Below are 20,166 nucleotides of genomic sequence, written 5' to 3'. Positions count from 1 at the left end.
CTACTGAGCCTGCGCGTCTGGAGCCTGTGCTCCACAACAAGAGAGGCTGCGATAGTGAGAGGCCCGCGCACCGTGATGAAGAGTGGCCCCCGCTTGCCACAACTAGAGAAAGCCCTCGCACAGAAACGAAGACCCAACACAGCCAAAAATAAATAAATTTTAAAAAGAATCCTCAATGTCTGATCATTGTTTTAAAAAAAAAAAAAAAAAAAGTAAAAAGGCAAGGCAGAATGGGAGAAAATAATTGCAGTATCGCATTCTTTTAGAACTCAATAAGACAACCCAGTTTTTAAAAAGTGGGCAAAAACTTTGAATAGATACTTCACAAAAGAAAATATATCAATAGCCAATAAGCACTTGAAAATATCCTCAATATCTTTGGTTATCAGGGAAACATAAATTAAAACTACAGTGAGATACCACTTTATATTTACTGGAGGGGCTATAATTAGACTGATAATATTTTGCCTGTAAGGATGTGGATCAACTAGAACTCTTATTTCTGGTAGGAATGTGAAAGTTAAAAGTAGTTTGGAAAACTGTCTGAATAATTGAGTGGAGAACATTTATTATTCCTAAGAGTAAGGATTAAAAACTGTATATAAGGCTTCCCTGGTGGTGCAGTGGTTAGGAATCCGCCTGCCAATGCAGGGGACACAGGTTCGAGCCCTGGTCCGGGAAGATCCCACATGCCGCGGAGCAGCTAAGCCTGTGCGCCACAACAGCTGAGCCTCTGCTCTAGAATCCGTGAGCCACAACTACTGAAGCATGCTCACTGTTTATGCCTAGGCTGAAAAGTGGCCTTATATCTGTCTCTTCTGCTCATGTTCTGTTGGTGAGACCTTAGTCACATAGCCATACCTAATTGCAAGAGACATTGAGAAATGTTCTTGTAGCTCAGTAGCCATGCCAAATGGTAATTTTGTTAGATTTTGGTGGTCAAACAACAAGTAGTCTCTGCCACAATCATATGGTTAGTTTTAAGGAGAAAAATCATATAATAAATTCAGAAAGAGCAGTTGCTAAAATTGAACAGCTATTCATGATTTAAAAGTAAAAACCAATACCTCTTAAGCTAAGTACAGAAGAAAACCTATAACAAAAGTAATTCTTAATGTGTTAACAGTGGAAGCTTTTCTTTTAAGATCGGGAACAAGACAAAATGTACACACTATCACTGCCGCTGTTCAACATTGAACAGAAAGCCTGTGCAGAAAAATTAAAAACTCTAGGACTGGAAAGGAAGAAACACTTGAAGATGTTAAGGTATTTATTTATATCAGGGGCTGGCAAATTATGGCCCATAGGCCAAAGCCAGCCCACCACTTGTTTTTGTACAACCTTCAAGCTAAGAATGATTCTTACATTTTCAATGGTTGAAAAAAAATCAAAAGAATAGTAATATTTCATGACTTGAAAATTATATGAAATTAAAATTTCAATGTCTATAAAGTTTTGTTGGAACACAGTATGCTCATTGTTTATTATCTATAACTGCTTTTCTGCTATAGCAGGAGAATTGAGTAGATGCAGCAGACAGTATGGTCTGCAAAGCCTAAAATATTTCCTATTTGTACCTTTACAGAAAAAGTTTTCTGGCCCCTGGTTTATATAAATACAAGAATTTACACAGACTCATTTTAACAGTTGGCAAGGGAGCTGATAAAAGGATCAATATAAAAATCAATTGCATTTCTACAGAAGTAAAACCAGAAAAAATTTTGGAAAGATACTTCATCATATTTATGACCCTGTGTTTGAGACGCTTTAAGCTAGATGAGTTTCAGTATTTGGAATTCTTTGGATTTTAGAAAGGTGAATGTACAATGTATTATATGCATATGTAGTATTATGAACTTTCCGTCAAGGTCTGTTGCATCACATCAGTATTTCTATAGATCGGTGTGTGAATATTCATTTGAAGTGGGATAAATTAATTCACCAGGTGGACTTATTTCAATTGTTTTTGCTAGAAATTAGCTAATAAACTAGAGTTTTCAATGCATTTAGGATGTCATGGGATTATGAACCTATAATTATAATAGCTATAAAACCATAGGAGAAAGATATCTTAAATGATTAATATGATTTTTCTGGAGGAAATTATAAACATTTTTTAAAAAGATCTTAAAGAAGACCTAAATCAATGCATAGAGAGAACCATACACTTGGATAGTAAGAGTCAATATTGAAAAGATGTCATTTTTTACCCCAAGAGGCTGATGAATTTAGTGTAGTTCCAATTAAAATCATAATGCGGTGTTCTGAAAAATTTATAATTATACGTGGAGTCAAGAGCAAGAAAAAAGAGACAAGAATAGCCAAAACAGTTCTGAAAATAATAAGGGAAGACTTGCCATACCAGACGTCAAGACTTATTTAAAGATACAGTAATTCAGACAATATGGTATTGGCAGAATAGTTCAATTGAACAGTGCAACAGAATAGCACAAAATTAGACCCATACCTATGGACATAAGATTTGTGACAGTGCAGTCTTTGGGGAGTGAATGAGGTAATCAATATACATCATATTTGGATGTTTAAAATCACTGTATTATTATCCCTCTGGGGATTAGGAAATGAAATTGGATTTCTACCTTAAATCATAAGCAAAAATCATTGAAGACAAACTATGAAAAACAAAACTTTGATAGGAAATATAAGAATATCTTTATGACTCCAGGCTAGGGAAGGATTTCTTTGCTTTTTTAAAAAAAATTTTTATTTTTTGTTGGGGTATAGTTGATTTACAATGTTGTGTTAAAGGTTTTCTTAAATATGGCAAAAAATTGATATCTGCATGTAAAACATTGATAAATTCAACATTAAAATTTTAAAAATGTTTATCATAGAGAGGGACTCTTCATAAAATAGAAGGACAAGCTACAAACTAGTAGATTTCTTTGTAATGCAAGTAACTGACAAAGGATTAATATCTAGAATATATAAAGATCTCCCACATATGAGTAAGAAAAAGACAACCTAATAGAAAAATAAGCAATACATGTGAATAGACATTGTGAAAGATTAGGAGACTGAGTGGTCAATAAGCATATTATATTACTTTTCTATTGCTCTATAACAAATTATCACAAATTTGGTAGCTTGAAACAACACACATCTATTATCTCACAGTTTTATATGCTAGAAATATGGGATGATATGAATGGGTTCTCTGCTCAGGGTCTCACTACCCTGAAATCAAGGTGTAGCTCAACTGCATTCTCATCTGGAGTTTGGGGTTTTCTTTCAAGCTCATTCCTGTCATTGGTAGAATCCATTTCCTTGCAGAATGATCTATCCTTTACTGGTGAATGAAGTCCCCATTTTCTTGCTAGCTGTTGGCCAGGGGTCTCTCTTAGTCCTAGAGTGTGGTGTGTGTGACAAGTCCTTTGCTCATGCCCCCTCCAATTCAGCAGTGGAGAACCTCTTTAATGTCAAAGTCCTCTCACACTTTAAATCTCTCTGACTTCTGCAACCAGTCGGAGAAAACTCTTTGCTTTTAAAGTAATCATGTCATTAGCTCAGGCCCACCCACAATGATTTTCCTATCTTAAGGTCAACTGATTAGTAACCTTAGGTACATCTGCAAAATCCCTTTTGTCTTGTAATGTTAACATAATCATGGGAGTAAGGTGGGGGTGGGGGGGAGGAGATCATGGGGGCTGTCTTATAATTCTGCATATCACACATAAGAAAATGTTCCCAACTTCATTAGGGATCAAGAACCTGCATATTAACACCATATTGAGATATCATTTTATACCCACTAGATTGTTAAACATTAAAAAATCTGATTATATCCACTATTAGTGAAAATATAGAGCAGCAGGAATTATTATTATTTATGGGAGTGTAAATTGATACAATCATGTTGGAAGACAATTCAGCATTACATTGTAAAGTGGAAGCTATGCATACTTTATCACCCAGGAATTCTGAGTTATACTTCTAGAGAAACTCAGAACATGCACTAGGAGACGTGTACAAAAATGTTCATAGCAGTATTGTTCTTAATAAGCAAAAAATTTGAAACAATTTAATGTCAATAGATAGGAAAATGGTAAATGAATTACTGCCTAGTCACATAAAGATGAATGAATTGCAACTACTCACAAAAACATCAATGAATCTTAGAAATATAATTGTGAAGAGGCAAACTATAGTGTAGCAAAATTTTTTTTTAAACCTTTTATTGAAATAGAATATACATATGCAAAAGAATATATCATAAGTGTGTAGTTGATGAATTTTCATAAAATATACATATGTAATCATTGCCCACATCAAGAAAGACTTTATTAGCAAGTATTATACAATTTTAGTACAGCTATACCGCTAAAAGTCAAAAACTAAACAATATTTTACATATAGATACCTACATTTGTGACAGAACTATTGTTTTTTTAAAAAGCTAAGGGGATGACAAACACAAAATTTAGGTTAGTACTTACCTGTGGGCATTGGGGTCAGGGAAATTCACAAAGAAGAAATACACTGGTGGCATTTTTTGTCATTTCTAGTTTTTAAGTTGAATGGTAGATGTATGGGTAAAGGAGAACCTTTTCTTTGTTCAAAATGTTCTGACACCAAAAAGGAAACCATTTTCTTTATTCAGAATGTTCTGATACCAACTGTGTGGGTTTTCCATACCAAGCAGTTCTCCAGTTCTATGTGGATACCAGTTGTGTGTCCTGCAATTTAATTTGTTCTGACACAACTACCCAGAATTAGCGCAGACCCACCGGACTGCTCTGGACTTCTGAAGTTAATCACAGGTAGTGCAAGTGACTCACACTTCTAACTTGGCTAAAGTTTGGGGATTCCCACGATCCCCTCTTCAGATTCTATAATTTTCTATAACAGCTCACAGAACTCAGGGAGACACTTTACTTACTATTACTAGTTAATATAAAGGGTACTATAAAGGATACAAATGAAACAGATGAAGAAGGTGAGGTCCAGAAGGGTCCCGAGTGAAGGAGTTTCTTTCTGTCTTTGTAGAGTTTGCAGTGCACCACCCTCTCAGCAGGTGGGTGCGTTCACCAATCGGGAAGCTCTCTGAACCCTTTTGTTTAGGGTTTTATGGAGGTTCCATTTCATAGGTGTGATTGATTAAATCATTGGACATTGATGATCAGCTCATTCCCCAGCCTTTCCCCTCCTGGGCAGTCGGGGTGGGTGTCTAAAAGGTTCAGTCCTCTAATCATGTGATTGGTTTCTCTGGCTACCAGCCTCCATTCTGAAGCTATTAGGGCCCATCTGGAGTCACCTCATTAGCATAAACTCCGTTATGGTTGAAAGGAGCTTATTATGAATAACAAAAGATCCTCCTCTCACGTCTATCACTCAGGAAATTCCAGCGATTTTAGGAGCTCTGCCAGGAACCAGGATGAAGACCAAATATATATTTATTGTTATGTTACAGTAGGTTTTATTTTGTTATGCTTCATTGTCTATATATGTTACAAGTATTTTATGTGTATTAATATTTCCTAAAAGATGATTTTAAAGAAGGAGCTCTATAAGATTTTTTTGATTAGAGAAGGTATTTCAGATAAAAGTACATGTGTGGAGGTACATGTGGTTGTTAGCATGAGTAAAACATAAGGGGAAATAAGTCTGATTTAGCGTTCAAATAGTGTGAGTTAAAAGTTAAAAAGATAGGTTTTTACCATATCATGGTGAATTCTAGGTGAAGATGCTATTCTGGAGTAAAAATTATTTTGGTTAAGGCATGTTACGTTTTTGGTGAGATATCCAGCTAGAAAGGTATTTACACCCAAAAATTGGAATTTAAAAAAGTCTAGCAAATAAAAGGCAATAGATGAATGGTTTTTATAAAGTGAAGAATAATACATTTGCAGTATAAATAAAACTAAATATTTGGGGCTTCCCTGGTGGTGCAGTGGTTGAGAATCCGCCTGCCAATGCAGGGGACACGGGTTCGAGCCCTGGTCTGGGAGGATCCCACATGCCGCGGAGCAACTGGACCCGTGAGCCACAACTACTGAGCCTGCGCGTCTGGAGCCTGTGCTCCGCAACAAGAGAGGCCGCGATAGTGAGAGGCCCGCGCACCGCGATGAAGAGTGGCCCCACTTGCCGCAATTAGAGAAAGCCCTCGCACAGAAACGAAGGCCCAACACAGCCAAAAATAAATAAACAGATAAATTTTAAAAAAAATTAAAAAAAAAACCTAAATATTTGATCTTTGTATTGAAAGAAATATGGAATAGTGAATGACATTCAAAGAATTTGGAGTTATACCTCTGCCCTGCCATTTGATATCCATGTGTCCTTGGGCAAGTGATGGAAACTTTTCTATAGAAATGAACTTTTCTATAGAAATGCACATATCTCCTAGTATTGTTGCAGAGGCTAAATAAGAAAATGAAAAGTGCAGGGCCTCGTGCCTACTGTATGTTAAGTATTCAATAAATCAAAAACATATATAATAAATAAATAAAACTATCACTTTAATAAAGAAAATATTAGGTATATTATAGAGTTGCTTTTTACTGCCTACATATGATACCACTTTATTTTATAAATCAGATAAAAGTGTTTTCTCTTTTCTACTGATTTTCCCTTTGTTTTTATTGCAGATCAATGTAAGAGTAACAACGATGGATGCTGAGCTGGAATTTGCCATTCAGCCCAACACAACTGGCAAACAGCTTTTTGACCAGGTATCATTTACCAAATGAAGTATGTAATTTTGACACCATAGTGTGGATGCTACTGCATACTTCTTTCTGTGTTTTTCTATACCTTTACTTATAATGCAGCAATGTAGCACTTGGAATATTTCACAGTACCTGTTCAAATGTCTTGAACAGCTGTAGGGGATAGTCTTTCTCATTCCTAGATTTGAGAGATAGGACTTTTTAAAAATAATTATTAGCAGGTATTTAACATCTGTTATGCAAATCATTGTAATGAGGACTAAAAGGAATTCAAAGATATTCTCCATAGTCCATGAGTGGAATAGGTGGAGATCCTAGACAGAGGGTGTAACCAAGCAATGGGCTTGTGTTCCCGCAGCAGAGAAAGCCAAACTCTTGACAGTGAGAGTTCGCAGCAAAGTAAGGGTTTATTGCAGGGCACCAAGCAAGGGAGTGGGAGACAAGTCTCAGATCCACTCCAACCTGGTCTTTGAGTTAGAGGTTGTTTTTAAAAGGGAAAGAACAAAGAAGCTGGGGTTAATCATCATCTTGTGACATTTTCTGTGACGTTTCTTAATCGTAGAAGAAAGGATGTCTCTGGTTTATGATTCGCTAGCCAGGTGGTCCATGACTTGGTGGTCTGTTAGCTTATCTTGCCCTGGAGAAGTAAACTGTCCATTAATGATGATATCTGATGATACAACAGCAATTTTAGTACATTAATGATATTATCAACAACAGCAGTTTTGGTCATCTGACTCTGGTTGATTAGCGTTCATTTAGCACAGGATTAAGGTCAGAGGGGACAAGAAAGGGAATAAAGTTGGATAGAGAGGTTAATCCTAAACTTGGCAGGGGAACTCGGTTTTAGGGGGACTTGGTTTCAAGGGGATGGCAGGAGCAAAGGCACAGGCTATAAACAGGCACCTGACAGCAGTTTGATGTCATCGGCTCATAATATGCTAGCCTGGAGTTAGAACATGTTAAAGAACTTGGACTACTGATACTGTCTTTTTTTTTTTCTCACTCTTGAGAGCACATTTGAGCCACCCTGGGGAGCTTTTAAGAGGAAAAAAAAAAACCAGTGCTTGGAAACCACCTCTAGAGATTCTGTTAGTCTGGGACCTGCTCTAAACTATTAGTATTTTTATTTAGGCTCCCTAGGTAATGCTGTATATAATGTTGTAAGTAATCAAGTTTTATGGAGAAAAGGAGGAAAGAGATTGGTGACCAGAGGTCAAGTGGTTAAGAAGTGAATTGATTGCAAAAAGGAGGAAGTTAACTTTTACATAAACTTTTATTGATACGTATGAGCAGGAGAGCAATAGTCTGTGATCAAGCTTACTATTGACCTTAGAAAATGGGAGAGAGAGTTTCTGGCATTACAGCAATAAATAACATATTAGAGGGCTTCCCTGGTGGCGCAGTGGTTGAGAATCTGCCTGCCAATGCAGGGGACACGGGTTCGTGCCCTGGTCTGGGAAGATCCCACATGCCGCGGAGCAACTGGGCCCGTGAGCCGCAATTACTGAGCCTGCGCGTCTGGAGCCTGTGCTCCGCAACAAGAGAGGCCGCGATAGTGAGAGGCCCGCGCACCGCGATGAAGAGTGGCCCCCACTTGCCACAACTAGAGAAAGCCCTCGCACAGAAACGAAGACCCAACACAGCCATAAATTAAAAAAAAAAAAAAAAAATAACATATTAGATACCTACTGATCCAAAATATGATGAAATAGAATTTAAAAACTCCTGGGAAGTTGTTTCTTCTCTTGACAAAGTAGTAAACTTAATCTCTTGATTAGATAATTAATGAACTTGAACACCCTGGTAAAGTCTTTTTGGAAGATGAAAGGCTTTTTTTTGGTGTGAGTGAGCAAATTTTTAAGACAACAACATAAGCAGCTGCATGCACCATACGTTATAGATATTTTACTTTTGTGAACTAATACTTACTTCTGTTGATTCTTCTAGGTCTCCTGTTTTGTAAATACATAGTCTGTCTTATTTGAATAAAAATGTAGATGCAGTTAGCATTTACTACTTCATAGCATATTGAAATGTTATTTATAGTGAGCAAAATGTTTTGTGTTAGTCAAAAACTAATCAGCAAGTGGACCTTTTTGGTATTGGATAGTGAGAAATAAAATATTTGTTTTTTACTAAGCAGAATTGCTTTAGTTTGGACATGAGGGAAAATGAAACCACATATATTATAATGCAGTAATATGTAGTAGTTGAAAAGTGGGGGCTCTGGAACCACACTGCCTGTAGTAGAATCCCAGCTGTAGCTGTTTGACTTCACACAAATACTTTCTTTGCCTCATTTTTCTCATTTGTACAATTAGGATGATGATAACATTACTCCTTCAGAAGGTTTTTGTGAGAACTAATTGAGACTCCGTGTAAAGTACATTAGAACAGTATTTGCTATACACATTTCATATTGTAAATGAAGAGGTCTAAATTAAAGAGTATTGTTATCTGTTATGGGCTCTCTCAGCAATTAATTCTTATAGTCCCTGTTCTATTTCCTGATAACGAGAGCCAGAATGCTAGGATCTAAAAGCAGGTGTTACCTTGGGTGTAGTGAGTGTATGGGTGGGCTGTCAGGTCAGTAGGTTCAGGGTCAGGCCAGGAGCAGACCTAGGGGTAGGAGTTCTCTCAAATGAATCCACCTGTAACAGAACCTCACTTCTGATTAGGATGTCAGCTTGAGGCCATCTGCCCTGTGGAGGACTCTAGTTGAGTGCTTGAGGTCCTTTGGTTTGCTCCCTGCTGACTCTTTCTTCACTGGCCTCCTCTTCTAGCTTCTGCTTGTGGGATTAGAATAGTAATACCCGCAAGGAGTACTCAACATGATCTGTTAGGATGCAAGAAAAAATATTAAAATGTTTGTCTATATTTTTGTCTTTCCTCTTTCAAATTATTTTTTAAAAATATGCTAATATATTAGTGTGGTAGCATTGTATAACTTATAAATAAATATACATATAAGGTAGTTATGTGTCCAAGTATGTTTTTACTTGTAAGTTCATGATTTAAAGTTTCCTAGAACATTTTTAGAAGTAGGGAAAGATGGGGCCTCTTAAGGAATTTCACAACTGTGCTCTCTTATTTTTCCTGGTGTGTGTGTGATGGTCTGAAGTTAGTTAAGAGACTGGTCTTGTGCCCCACTGTGGCAAATCCCCCTTTTACTTAGCAGCCTTGTGAATCACAAAAAGCCTGGAAGCAGAAGCTGAGGCCTGCGCTTTGGTACACTTCTCTCTGCTGCTCTTGACATTTCCTACTCCTGCCACTCTGAGCTGGAATGTTTTCTGTGGAGCTGTTGGGACAACTTGCCTTTTGCCAAAGTTGAATTATCTGGGGTCTCTTTTGTCCACATTAAAGTTTTGGTTGTGACTTCCCTGGTGGTGCTCTGGTTAAGAATCCACCTGCCAATGCACGGGACACAGGTTCGATCCCTGGTCTGGGAAGATCCCACATGCCACAGAGCAACTAAGCCTGTGCACCACAGCTGCTGAGCCTGTGCGCCACAGCTACTGAAGCCCACGCTCTCTAGGGTCCACGTGCTGCAACTACTGAGCTCGCATGCTGCAAATACTGAAGCGCACGCGCCTAGAGCCTGTGCTCCGCAACAAGAGAAGCCACGGCAATGAGAAGCCTGCGTACCACAACGAAAAGTGGCCCCCGCTCACAGAACCTAGAGAGAGCCCACAGGAAGCAATGGAAACCCGATGCAGCCAAAAAATAAATAAAAATTAAAAAAAAAAAAGTTTTGGTTGTTTGGCATTGATCAGCATTTGCCATCAGTATGGGTCTTTATATCCCATGCCATTCAGAAATTTCTCAGTTTTTTTTTTTTTTAATGTCCGTATTATTTTAAATTTTTATTTATTTATTTATTTTTGGCTGTGTTGGGTCTTTGTTTCTGTGCGAGGGCTTTCTCTAGTTGCGGCAAGCGGGGGCCACTCTTCATCGCGGTGCGCGGGCCTCTCACCATCGCGGCCTCTCTTGTTGCGGAGCACAGGCTCCAGTCGCGCAGGCTCAGTAGTTGTGGCTCACGGGCCTAGTTGCTCCGCGGCATGTGGGATCCTCCCAGACCAGGGCTCGAACCCGTGTCCCCTGCATTGGCAGGCAGATTCTCAACCACTGCGCCACCAGGGAAGCCCCTCAGTTTTTTTTTTTTAATGTGGTAACCTTTCCTAGCACAGCTAAATGTTTTTTCTTATTTTTAATTTTTTGCGTATGTCATGTCAGTGAAATTTTTAAACAGGGAAAGTAAACTGAAGGGTTCAGTTTGCTCTCTTGAAACCAAAAGCCTGGCATGTTTTTGGATTTTTGACATGTATACACTAATATGCATAAAATAGATAACTAATAAGAACCTGCTACATAAAAAATGAAATTCAAAAAAAAATATTTTGAGCCTAGACCCCGCCCCATGCTCAAACGCCACCCTCCCCCACTCCAACTAGGCCCTGCTCCACCCTAAACCCCGCCCCTGCCTAAGTTTCACCCCCCACCTAAACTCCACCACCCATAACCAGGGCTTTTTTTTCTTCTTTTTATTTTTTCTTTTAGTTTGGGGTTCTGTTTTACCTTGTTGTTGATTCATTTATATTTTTATTTTTCTAATAAATCTTTTATTTTTCTAATTTTATCTTATTCTTTATACTTTGTTATTGTTCTGCTCCTTTTGGCTTGTTCCCCCCACCCCCCCATTTATTTTTTCTGTTGTGGTTTTGTTTTACCTTGTTGGAGTTGTTTCAATTATATTTTTATTTTTCCTAATATATTTTTATCTTTATTTTTTATTCTTTGTTATTGTACTGCTCCCTTTTTCTCTCTTTTTTTTTTTTTTTGGCCGCGCCACCCAGCTTGTGGAATCTTGGTTCCCAGGCCGGAGGTTGGGCCCGAGTTCTTGTGGTGGGAGCACTGAATCCAAACCACTGGACTAACAGAGAACCTCAGACCCCAGGGAATATTAATTGGAGTGAGGCCTCCCAGAGGTCCTCATCTTGGCACCAAGATCCAGCTCTACCGAACTGCCTGCAAACGCCAGTGCTGGATACCTCAGGGCAAACAACCAGTAAGACAGGAATACAGCCCTACCCATCAAAAAAAAAAAAAAAATGAAATGACAAAAAATATGTTACAGATGAAGGAGCAGGGTAAAAACCTACAAGACCAAATAAATGAAGACAAAATAGGCAACCTACCTGAAAAAGAATTCAGAGTAATGATAGTAAAGATGATCCAAAATCTTGGAAACAGAATGGAGAAAATACAAGAAATGTTTAACAAGGATCTAGAAGAACTAAAGAGCAAACAGACAGTGATGAACAACACAATAACTGAAATTAAAAATACTCTAGAAGGAATCAATAGAATAACTGAGGCAGAAGAACGGATAAGTGAGCTGGAAGATAAAATGGTGGAAAAAACTGCCGGGGAGCAGAATAAAGAAAAAAGAATGAAAAGAATTGAGGACAGTCTCAGAGACCTCTGGGACAACATTAAATGCACCCACCAACATTCGAATTATAGGGTTCCCAAAAGAAGAAGAGAAAAAGAAAGGGTCTGAGAAAATATTTGAACAGATTATAGTCAAAAACTTCCCTAACATGGGAAAGGAAATAGTCAAGTCCAGGAAGTGCAGAGAGTCCCATACAGGATAAACCCAAAGAGAAATACGCCGAGACACATACTACTCAAACTATCAAAAATTAAATACAAAGAAAAAATATTAAAAGCAGCAAAAGCAACAAATAACATACAATGGAGTCCCCATAAGGTTAACAGCTGATCTTTCAGCAGAAACTCTGCAAGCCAGAAGGGAGTGGCAGGACATATTTAAAGTGATGAAAGGGAAAAACCTACAACCCAGATTACTCTACCTGGCAAGGATCTCATTCAGATTTGATGGAGAAATCAAAAGCTTTACAGACAAGCAAAAGCTATGAGAATTCAGCACCACCAAACCAGCTTTACAACAAATGCTAAAGGAACTTCTCTAAGTGGAAAACACAAGAGAAGAAAAAGACCCCCCAAAACAAACCCAAATCAATTAAGAAAATGGTAATAGGAACTTACATATCGATAATCACCTTGAATGTAAATGGATCAAATGCTCCAAACAAAAGACACAGACTGGCTGAATGGATACAAAAACAAGATCCTAATATATGTTGTCTACAAGAAACCCACTTCAGACCTAGGGACACATACAGACTGAAAGTGAGGGGATGGAAAAAGATATTCCGTGCAAATGGAAATCACAAGAAAGCTGGAGTAGCAATACTCACATCAGATAAAATAGACTATAAAGACTGCTACAAGAGATAAGGAAGGACACTACATAATGATCAATTGGATCAATCCAAGAAAAAAACATAACAATCATAAATATTTCTGCACACGACATAGGAGCACCTCAACACATAAGGCAAATGCTAACAGCCATAAAAGGAGAAATTGACAGTAACACAAAAATAGTGGGGACTTTAACACCCCACTTATACCAATAGACAGATCATCCAGACAGAAGATAAATACAGAAACACAAGCTTTAAATGACACAATAGACCAGATAGACTTAATTGATATTTTTAGGATATTCTACCGGAAAACAGAAGAATACACTTTCTTCTCAAGTGCACACAGAATGTGCTCCAGAATAGATCACATCTTGGGTCACAAATCAAGCCTTGGAAAATTTAAGAAAGTTGAAATTGTATCAAGCATCTTTTCCAACCACAATGCTATGAGATTAGAAATCAATTACAGGAAAAAAACAGTAAAAAACACAAATACATGGAGGCTAAACAGTGTGCTGCTAAATAACGAGATCACTGAAGAAATCAAAGAAGAAATAAAAAAATACCTAGAAATAAATGACAATGAAAACACGACGATCCAAAACCTATGGGATGCAGCAAAAGCAGTTCTAAGAGGGAAGTTCATAGCAATTCAAGCTCACCTCAAGTTAACAAGAAAAATCTCAAACAATCTAACCTTACACCTAAAGCAGCTAAGAAAAGAAGGAAAAATAAAACCCAAAGTTACTAGGAGGAAAGAAATCATAAAGATCAGAGCAGAGATAAATGAAGTAGGAACGAAGAAAACAATAGCAAAGATTAATAAAAGTAAAAGTTGTTTCTTTGAGAAGATAACTAAAATTGATAAACCATTAGCCAGACTCATCAAGAAAAAAAGGGAGAGGACTCAAATCAATAAAATTAGAAATGACAAAGGAGAGATTACACCTGACACCTCAGAAATACAAAAGATCATAAGAGAGTACTGCAAGCAACTATATGCCAATAAAATGGACAACCTGGAAGAAAGGAACAAATTCTTGGAAAAGTACAACCTTCCAAGATTGAACCAGGAAGAATTAGAAAATATAAACAGACTAATCACAGGTAATGAAGTTGAAGCTGTAATTAAAAATCTTCCAACAAACAAAAGTCCAGGACCAGATGGCTTCACAGGCGAATTCTATCAAACATTTAGAGAAGAGCTAACACCCATCCTTCTCAAACTCTTCCAAAAAATTGCAGAGGGAGGAACACTCCCAAACTCATTCTACGAGGCCACCATCGCCCTGATACCAAAACCAGACAAAGATGTCACAAAAAGAGAAAATTATAGACCAATATCACTAATGAACATAGACACAAGAATCCTCAACGAAATACTAGCGCACAGAATCCAACAACACATTAAAAGGATCATACATCGTGATCAAATGGGATTTATCCCAGGGATGCAAGGATTCTTCAGTATAGGCACAAAAATCAATGTGATACACCATATTAACAAATTAAAGAATAAAAACCATATAATCATATCACTAGATGCAGAAAAGGCTTTTGACAAAATTCAACACCCATTTAATGATAAAAACTCTCCAGAAAGTGGGCATAGAGGGAACCTACCTCAGCATAATAAAAGCCATATATGACAAACCCACAGCAAACATCATTCTCAGTGGTGAAAACCTGAAAGCATTTCCTCTAAGATCAGGAACACGACAAGGATGTTCACTCTCAACACTGTTATTCAACATAGTATTGGAAGTCCTAGCCATGGCAATCAGAGAAGAAAAAGAAAAAAGAGGAATCCAAATTGGAAAAGAAGAAGTAAAACTGTCACTGTTTGCTGATGACATGATACTATACATAGAAAACCCTAAAGATGCCACCAGAAAACTACTAGAACTAATCAGTGAATTTGGTAAGGTTGCAGGATACAAAATTAATGCACAGAAATCTCTTGCATTCCTATGCACCAACAACGAAAGATCAGAAAGAGAAATTAAGGAAACAATCCCATTTACCATCGCAACAAAAAGAATAAAATACCTAGGAATAAACCTACCTAAGGAGGCAAAAGACCTGTACTCAGAAAACTATTAAAACACTGATGAAAGAAATCAAAGATAACATAAACAGATGGAGAGATATACCATGCTTCTGGATTGGAAGAATCAGTATTTTGAAAATGACTATAGTGCCCAAAGCAGTCTACAGATTCAGTGCAATCCCTATCAAATTACCAATGGCATTTTTCACAGAATTAGAACAAAAAGTTTTACATTTCGTGTGGAAACACAAACGACCCCGAATAACCAAAGCGATGTTGAGAAAGGAAAAATGAGCTGGAGGAATCAGGCTCCCTGACCTCAGGCTATACTACAAAGCTACAGTAATCAAGACAGTATGGTACCAGCACAGAAACAGAAATATAGATTAATGGAACAGGATGGATAGCCCAGAGATAAACCCACACACATATGGTCACCTTATCTTTGAGAAAGGAGGCAAGAATATACAATGGAGAAAAGACAGCCTCTTCAATAAGTGGTGCTGGGAAAAATGGACAACTGCATGTAAAAGAATGAAGTTAGAACACACTTAAATAAACTCAAAATGGATTAAAGACCTAAATGTAAGGCCAGACACTGTAAAACTCGTAGAGGAAAATATAGGCAGAACACTGTATGACATAAATCACAGCAAGATCCTTTTTGACCCACCTCCTAGAGTAAGGGAAATAAAAACAAAAATAAACAAATGGGAACTAATGAAACTTAAAAGCTTCTGCACAGCAAAGGAAACCATAAACAAGACTCAAAGACAACCCTCAGAATGGGAAAAAATATTTGCAAATGAAGCAACTGACAAAGGATTAATCTCTAAAATATAGAAGCTGCTCATGCAGCTCAATATCACAAAAACAAACAACACAATCAAAAAATGGGCAAAAGACCTAAATAGATATTTCTCCATAGAAGACATACAAATGGCCAACAAATACATGAAAAGATGCTCAACATCACTTACCACTAGAGAAATGCAAATCAAAACCACAATGAGGTATCACCTCACACCAGTCAGAGTAGCCATCATCAAAAAATGTAGAAACAGTAAATGCTGGAGAGGGTGTGGAGAAAAGGGAACCCTCCTGCCCTGTTGGTGGGAAAGTAAATTGATACAGCCACTGTGGAGAACAGTATGGAGGTTCCTTAAAATACTAAAAAATAGAGCTACTCTGTGACTCAGCAATCCCACTACGGGGCATATACCCTGAGAAAACCATAATTCAAAAAGAGTCGTGTACCACAATGTTCATTGCAGCTCTATTTACAATAGCCAGGACATGGAAGCAACCTAAGTGTCCATCGACAGATGGATGGATAAAGAAGATGTGGCACATACAAAAAATGGATTATTACTCAGACATAAAAAGAACGAAATTGAGTTATTTGTCGTGAGGTGAATGACTTAAAATGATAAACAAATGAAATTTGTAAATCTCATTTGTATCCTAACTGGAACAAATTAACTGTAAAAAAATATATATTTTAAAAATAGCCACAGAAATTTCAGTGTATTAGGGAACTACTGTTAAGTCTTTCCGGTGTGATGATGGTATTGTAATGTTTTATTTTTGTTTTTATAAGACTCCTTATGTTTAAGAATTTTAAAATAAAGTATTTACAAATAAAATGGTGTATCTGGGATATGCTTCAAAACAATCTGAGAGGGGAGAGGTGCTGTAGATGTAGCAAAACTGGCCATGAGTTTCTATCTATTAAAGCTGACTGATGAGTACATTTACACTGTTGTACTATTCTAACTAACTGCTTATTTGTATATATTTGAAGTTTTCAATAATAAAAAGTTTTTAAAAGCCAAAAAAAGTAAAAAGAAATATTTATTATTTTAAACCAAGAATGTTTATTACTTAAGAACTAATGTTGAATCTTTTTGTAAAGCTTTTAAAATCTTAATAAACTCTCACCTTCCTCATTTTATTTTAAATATAGAATTAAAAATATGCTTTTGTTGGCCTCATCCTAGGTGTGGATTAATAATCCTAGTTTACCACTTTATTTTCCCTAATACTCCTGAGTACCTACCACAGGCTAATCATTCTTGGAGATGACATGGATATTAAGATGAATAAGGCAATAATCTCTCTCCTTAGTTTTAAACAGTCAAGGAGGGTAAATAGACACTCTACTAAGAATAGTTAATTATGATAAAATAAATGTTCAAATAGCAGTATAGGTAAAGTACTATGGGATTATCAATGATCAAGTGATTAATTTTATCTAGATGATAGGAAAGCTTCATTCACGTTAGTTGAGCTGGACCTTGAGGAATCCATTATTTAACAGGTGGTAAAAGTACAGAAGAAACATTCTAGACAGGGGAAGAAGCACGGCCAAAGGTGTAGAAGTGTAAAATTTATGGCATGTTCCAAGGATGGTTTTTTGCTCAGTGACGGTAGAATATAGAATATATGCTGGTGAATGAAGGGAAGTAAGAATGGGGGTGAAATCAGCAGCTGGATACCCTGAGGCATGGCATTTACGTGTCCTCAGAGACTCTTATCGCCAAAATGATACTATTGTCTGGGTTACCTAATAATATAGTTTTGGGGGTGGGGTGCTAAACTGAAATAGGAAAAGTGGGATTATGACAGCTCTGTATCTGTTCCCCAGATTCTTCTTTTTATCTGTTTGGGTCATGATGGGAGATAAGAAGGAAAAGGACATACAAAAAAGTGGATCAAATAAGATTGAAATGACACTACAAAATTTAATAAACAAAACCTGAATTTAAATTTTCAGAAACGTTCCTTTAATTACTATGTTAAATTTAGGAAAGATCTTTTCTGTAGCAAAAGAATAAACCTATAATTTCTATGTAGTTTTGTTCTTTTTTTGAAGTATAGTGCCATCCAGTTATAATGTGAGTGTTGAACTGAAATTGGCTTTTTTTTTTTTTTAAGGTGGTGAAAACGGTTGGTTTGCGTGAAGTCTGGTTTTTTGGGCTGCAGTATGTGGACAGCAAGGGCTATTCTACGTGGCTTAAACTAAATAAAAAGGTAAAGCATGTATGATAACATGCAGCTAATAATTAAGGTTCTTTGAAATTATCATGGTCATCAATTTGTGCCAGAAAAGCTCAGAGTCTGACTGATTTCAAGCTTCCTTTTACAGTTATCTCTGTGAATCATTAGAGGTATCATGTCTTTTAATTTAGTAAGGTACCATCAACTTATCATCTTCGAAAAAAGAAATGTTCATTTTTCCTATTTGAAAACTCAGAAGTAAAAAATATTATGAGGTGTTACTTAGTACTTTGACCTTAATATAAACATCTTCAGGATAAGCTTCTCAAGAGAAATTTCAATTTGGGTATTAGTTAGGATCGTGAACTACCGGTCACATTCATGAGCATAGAATCTTTTTCACACACACATTTTTTACAGGTTTAGAATCTTAATAGATTTAGAATCTTACTTATGTTTTACATCCTACTTTGTTCCAAAGAGAAGTTTATGTGACTGTGGTCAGTTATTGTGAACTTAATATTTTTGACAGTACTTGAAATTACTGTTTCAGGTGACACAACAAGATGTTAAAAAAGAGAATCCTTTGCAGTTCAAATTTAGAGCTAAATTCTTTCCTGAAGATGTTTCTGAGGAATTAATTCAAGAAATAACCCAGAGACTTTTCTTCTTGCAAGTTAAAGAAGCTATCTTAAATGATGAGATATATTGTCCACCAGAAACTGCAGTTCTTTTGGCTTCCTATGCTGTCCAAGCCAAGTATGGAGATTTTAATAAAGAGATTCATAAGCCAGGCTACCTGGCTAATGATAGACTCCTACCCCAGCGGTAAGTGAAATGTGCTTTTATGTTATAGTCTCTGAAAAATCATATTTAAGAAGTTTGTAAATGGTTGTGTTTTTTGTTGTTGTTGTTTGTTTGTTTTAGATTTTTAAGTTGCCAGCTGGATCAGAGAGTATAATTTTAAAAGTTATGACCCAGAAGCTACATAGATTTATATACTCTGTAATTACTTAAAGTTTCTGCCTCTTCTCATTCCCACAAGATAAGCAATAAATGGAGGCAGTGATAATTTGGGCTTGAGGAAGACATGACTATTGTTGCTCATTAGTAAAAATTCTCACACAGGTAGATAGTTGCTTAATAAATGCTTTTGAAAATAATAATAGTGCCAGGCTATATTTCCTCCATAGAATTAAAATTAAGTTTCTAACTTTTCAAAAGGCTTTTTAAACTCGGTTTTCAGACTCCTAGTCTAGGGCTCTGTTCTCATCTGCAGCATACTGCTGTCTCTACTGAACTCGGGTCTGCTCACCAGACCAGGCAGGAAAGCCAGTCTACTGACACCTGGTTGTGGTGAAGGAAAGTGTAGCATTTATTGCAGGGTACCAAGCAAGGGAGTGGGAGACAAGCCTCAGATCCACTGCCACTTGGTCTTTGAGTTAGGGGGTTTTTAAAGGGGAAGAACAAAGAGGCTTGAATTAATCATTGTCTTGTGACAGTTTGGGAGTCAGAAGTCTGTAGTTTAAGATTCTCTGGCCAGTGGTCCGTGGCTTGAGGGTCTGTTAGCTCATCTTGCCCTGGAGAAACAACCTGAGTTTGTACATTAATGATGATATCTATAATAGCAACTTTAGTACATTAACAATGTTAGCGACAGTAGGACAGTAGCAACTTTAGTCATCTGACTTGGTTGATTAGTGTTCAGTTAGCACAGGATTGAGGTCAGAGGAGACAAGGAAAGGGAATAAAGTTTTGGATAGAGAGATTAATCAAAAACTCAGTAAGAGAACTTGGTTTAGGGGGACTCAGTTTCAATATAACAGTTATTTTAAAGTAGCATGGCACAGGAAAACATCATTAGCAGAAGACCTAGATTTTGAATGCTGATTCTACCCTTTGCTAATTATGTGGCCTTAGTACATAACTTAAACTCTCTAAGCCTCAGTGTCTGAATCTGCAAACTGGGGATAACAGTTGTGCTCTGTCAACCTTACTGTTTATGATTACAGTTCATGAACTGTGTACTTTACAGTTTTAATTGTGAATACAAGTGTTAGTTGGTAGTGTTATTTATAAAATCTAGAAAGTACATCAAATGTTACTTTTAAATATCTCAGTTCTTAATTAT

General features: G+C 36.9%; 1 protein-coding gene across 1 annotated transcript in view; it reads left to right on the top strand.

Moving 5' to 3' along the window:
- The window catches only part of RDX (radixin), a 69,871-nt gene that overhangs the window by 15,795 nt on the left and 33,910 nt on the right, over positions 1 to 20,166 (top strand). The window contains exons 3-5 of the mRNA XM_068554348.1: positions 6,609 to 6,692; positions 17,973 to 18,068; positions 18,589 to 18,863. Coding sequence (XP_068410449.1) covers positions 6,609 to 6,692; positions 17,973 to 18,068; positions 18,589 to 18,863 — 455 coding nt within the window. The remainder of the gene's footprint in view (positions 1 to 6,608; positions 6,693 to 17,972; positions 18,069 to 18,588; positions 18,864 to 20,166) is intronic.

The sequence above is a fragment of the Eschrichtius robustus genome, chromosome 11 (assembly GCF_028021215.1).
Source record: "Eschrichtius robustus isolate mEscRob2 chromosome 11, mEscRob2.pri, whole genome shotgun sequence".
Taxonomy (NCBI): domain Eukaryota; kingdom Metazoa; phylum Chordata; class Mammalia; order Artiodactyla; family Eschrichtiidae; genus Eschrichtius; species Eschrichtius robustus.
Note: the sequence above shows the minus strand (reverse complement) of the source record. Positions and strands in the feature narration are given on the sequence as shown.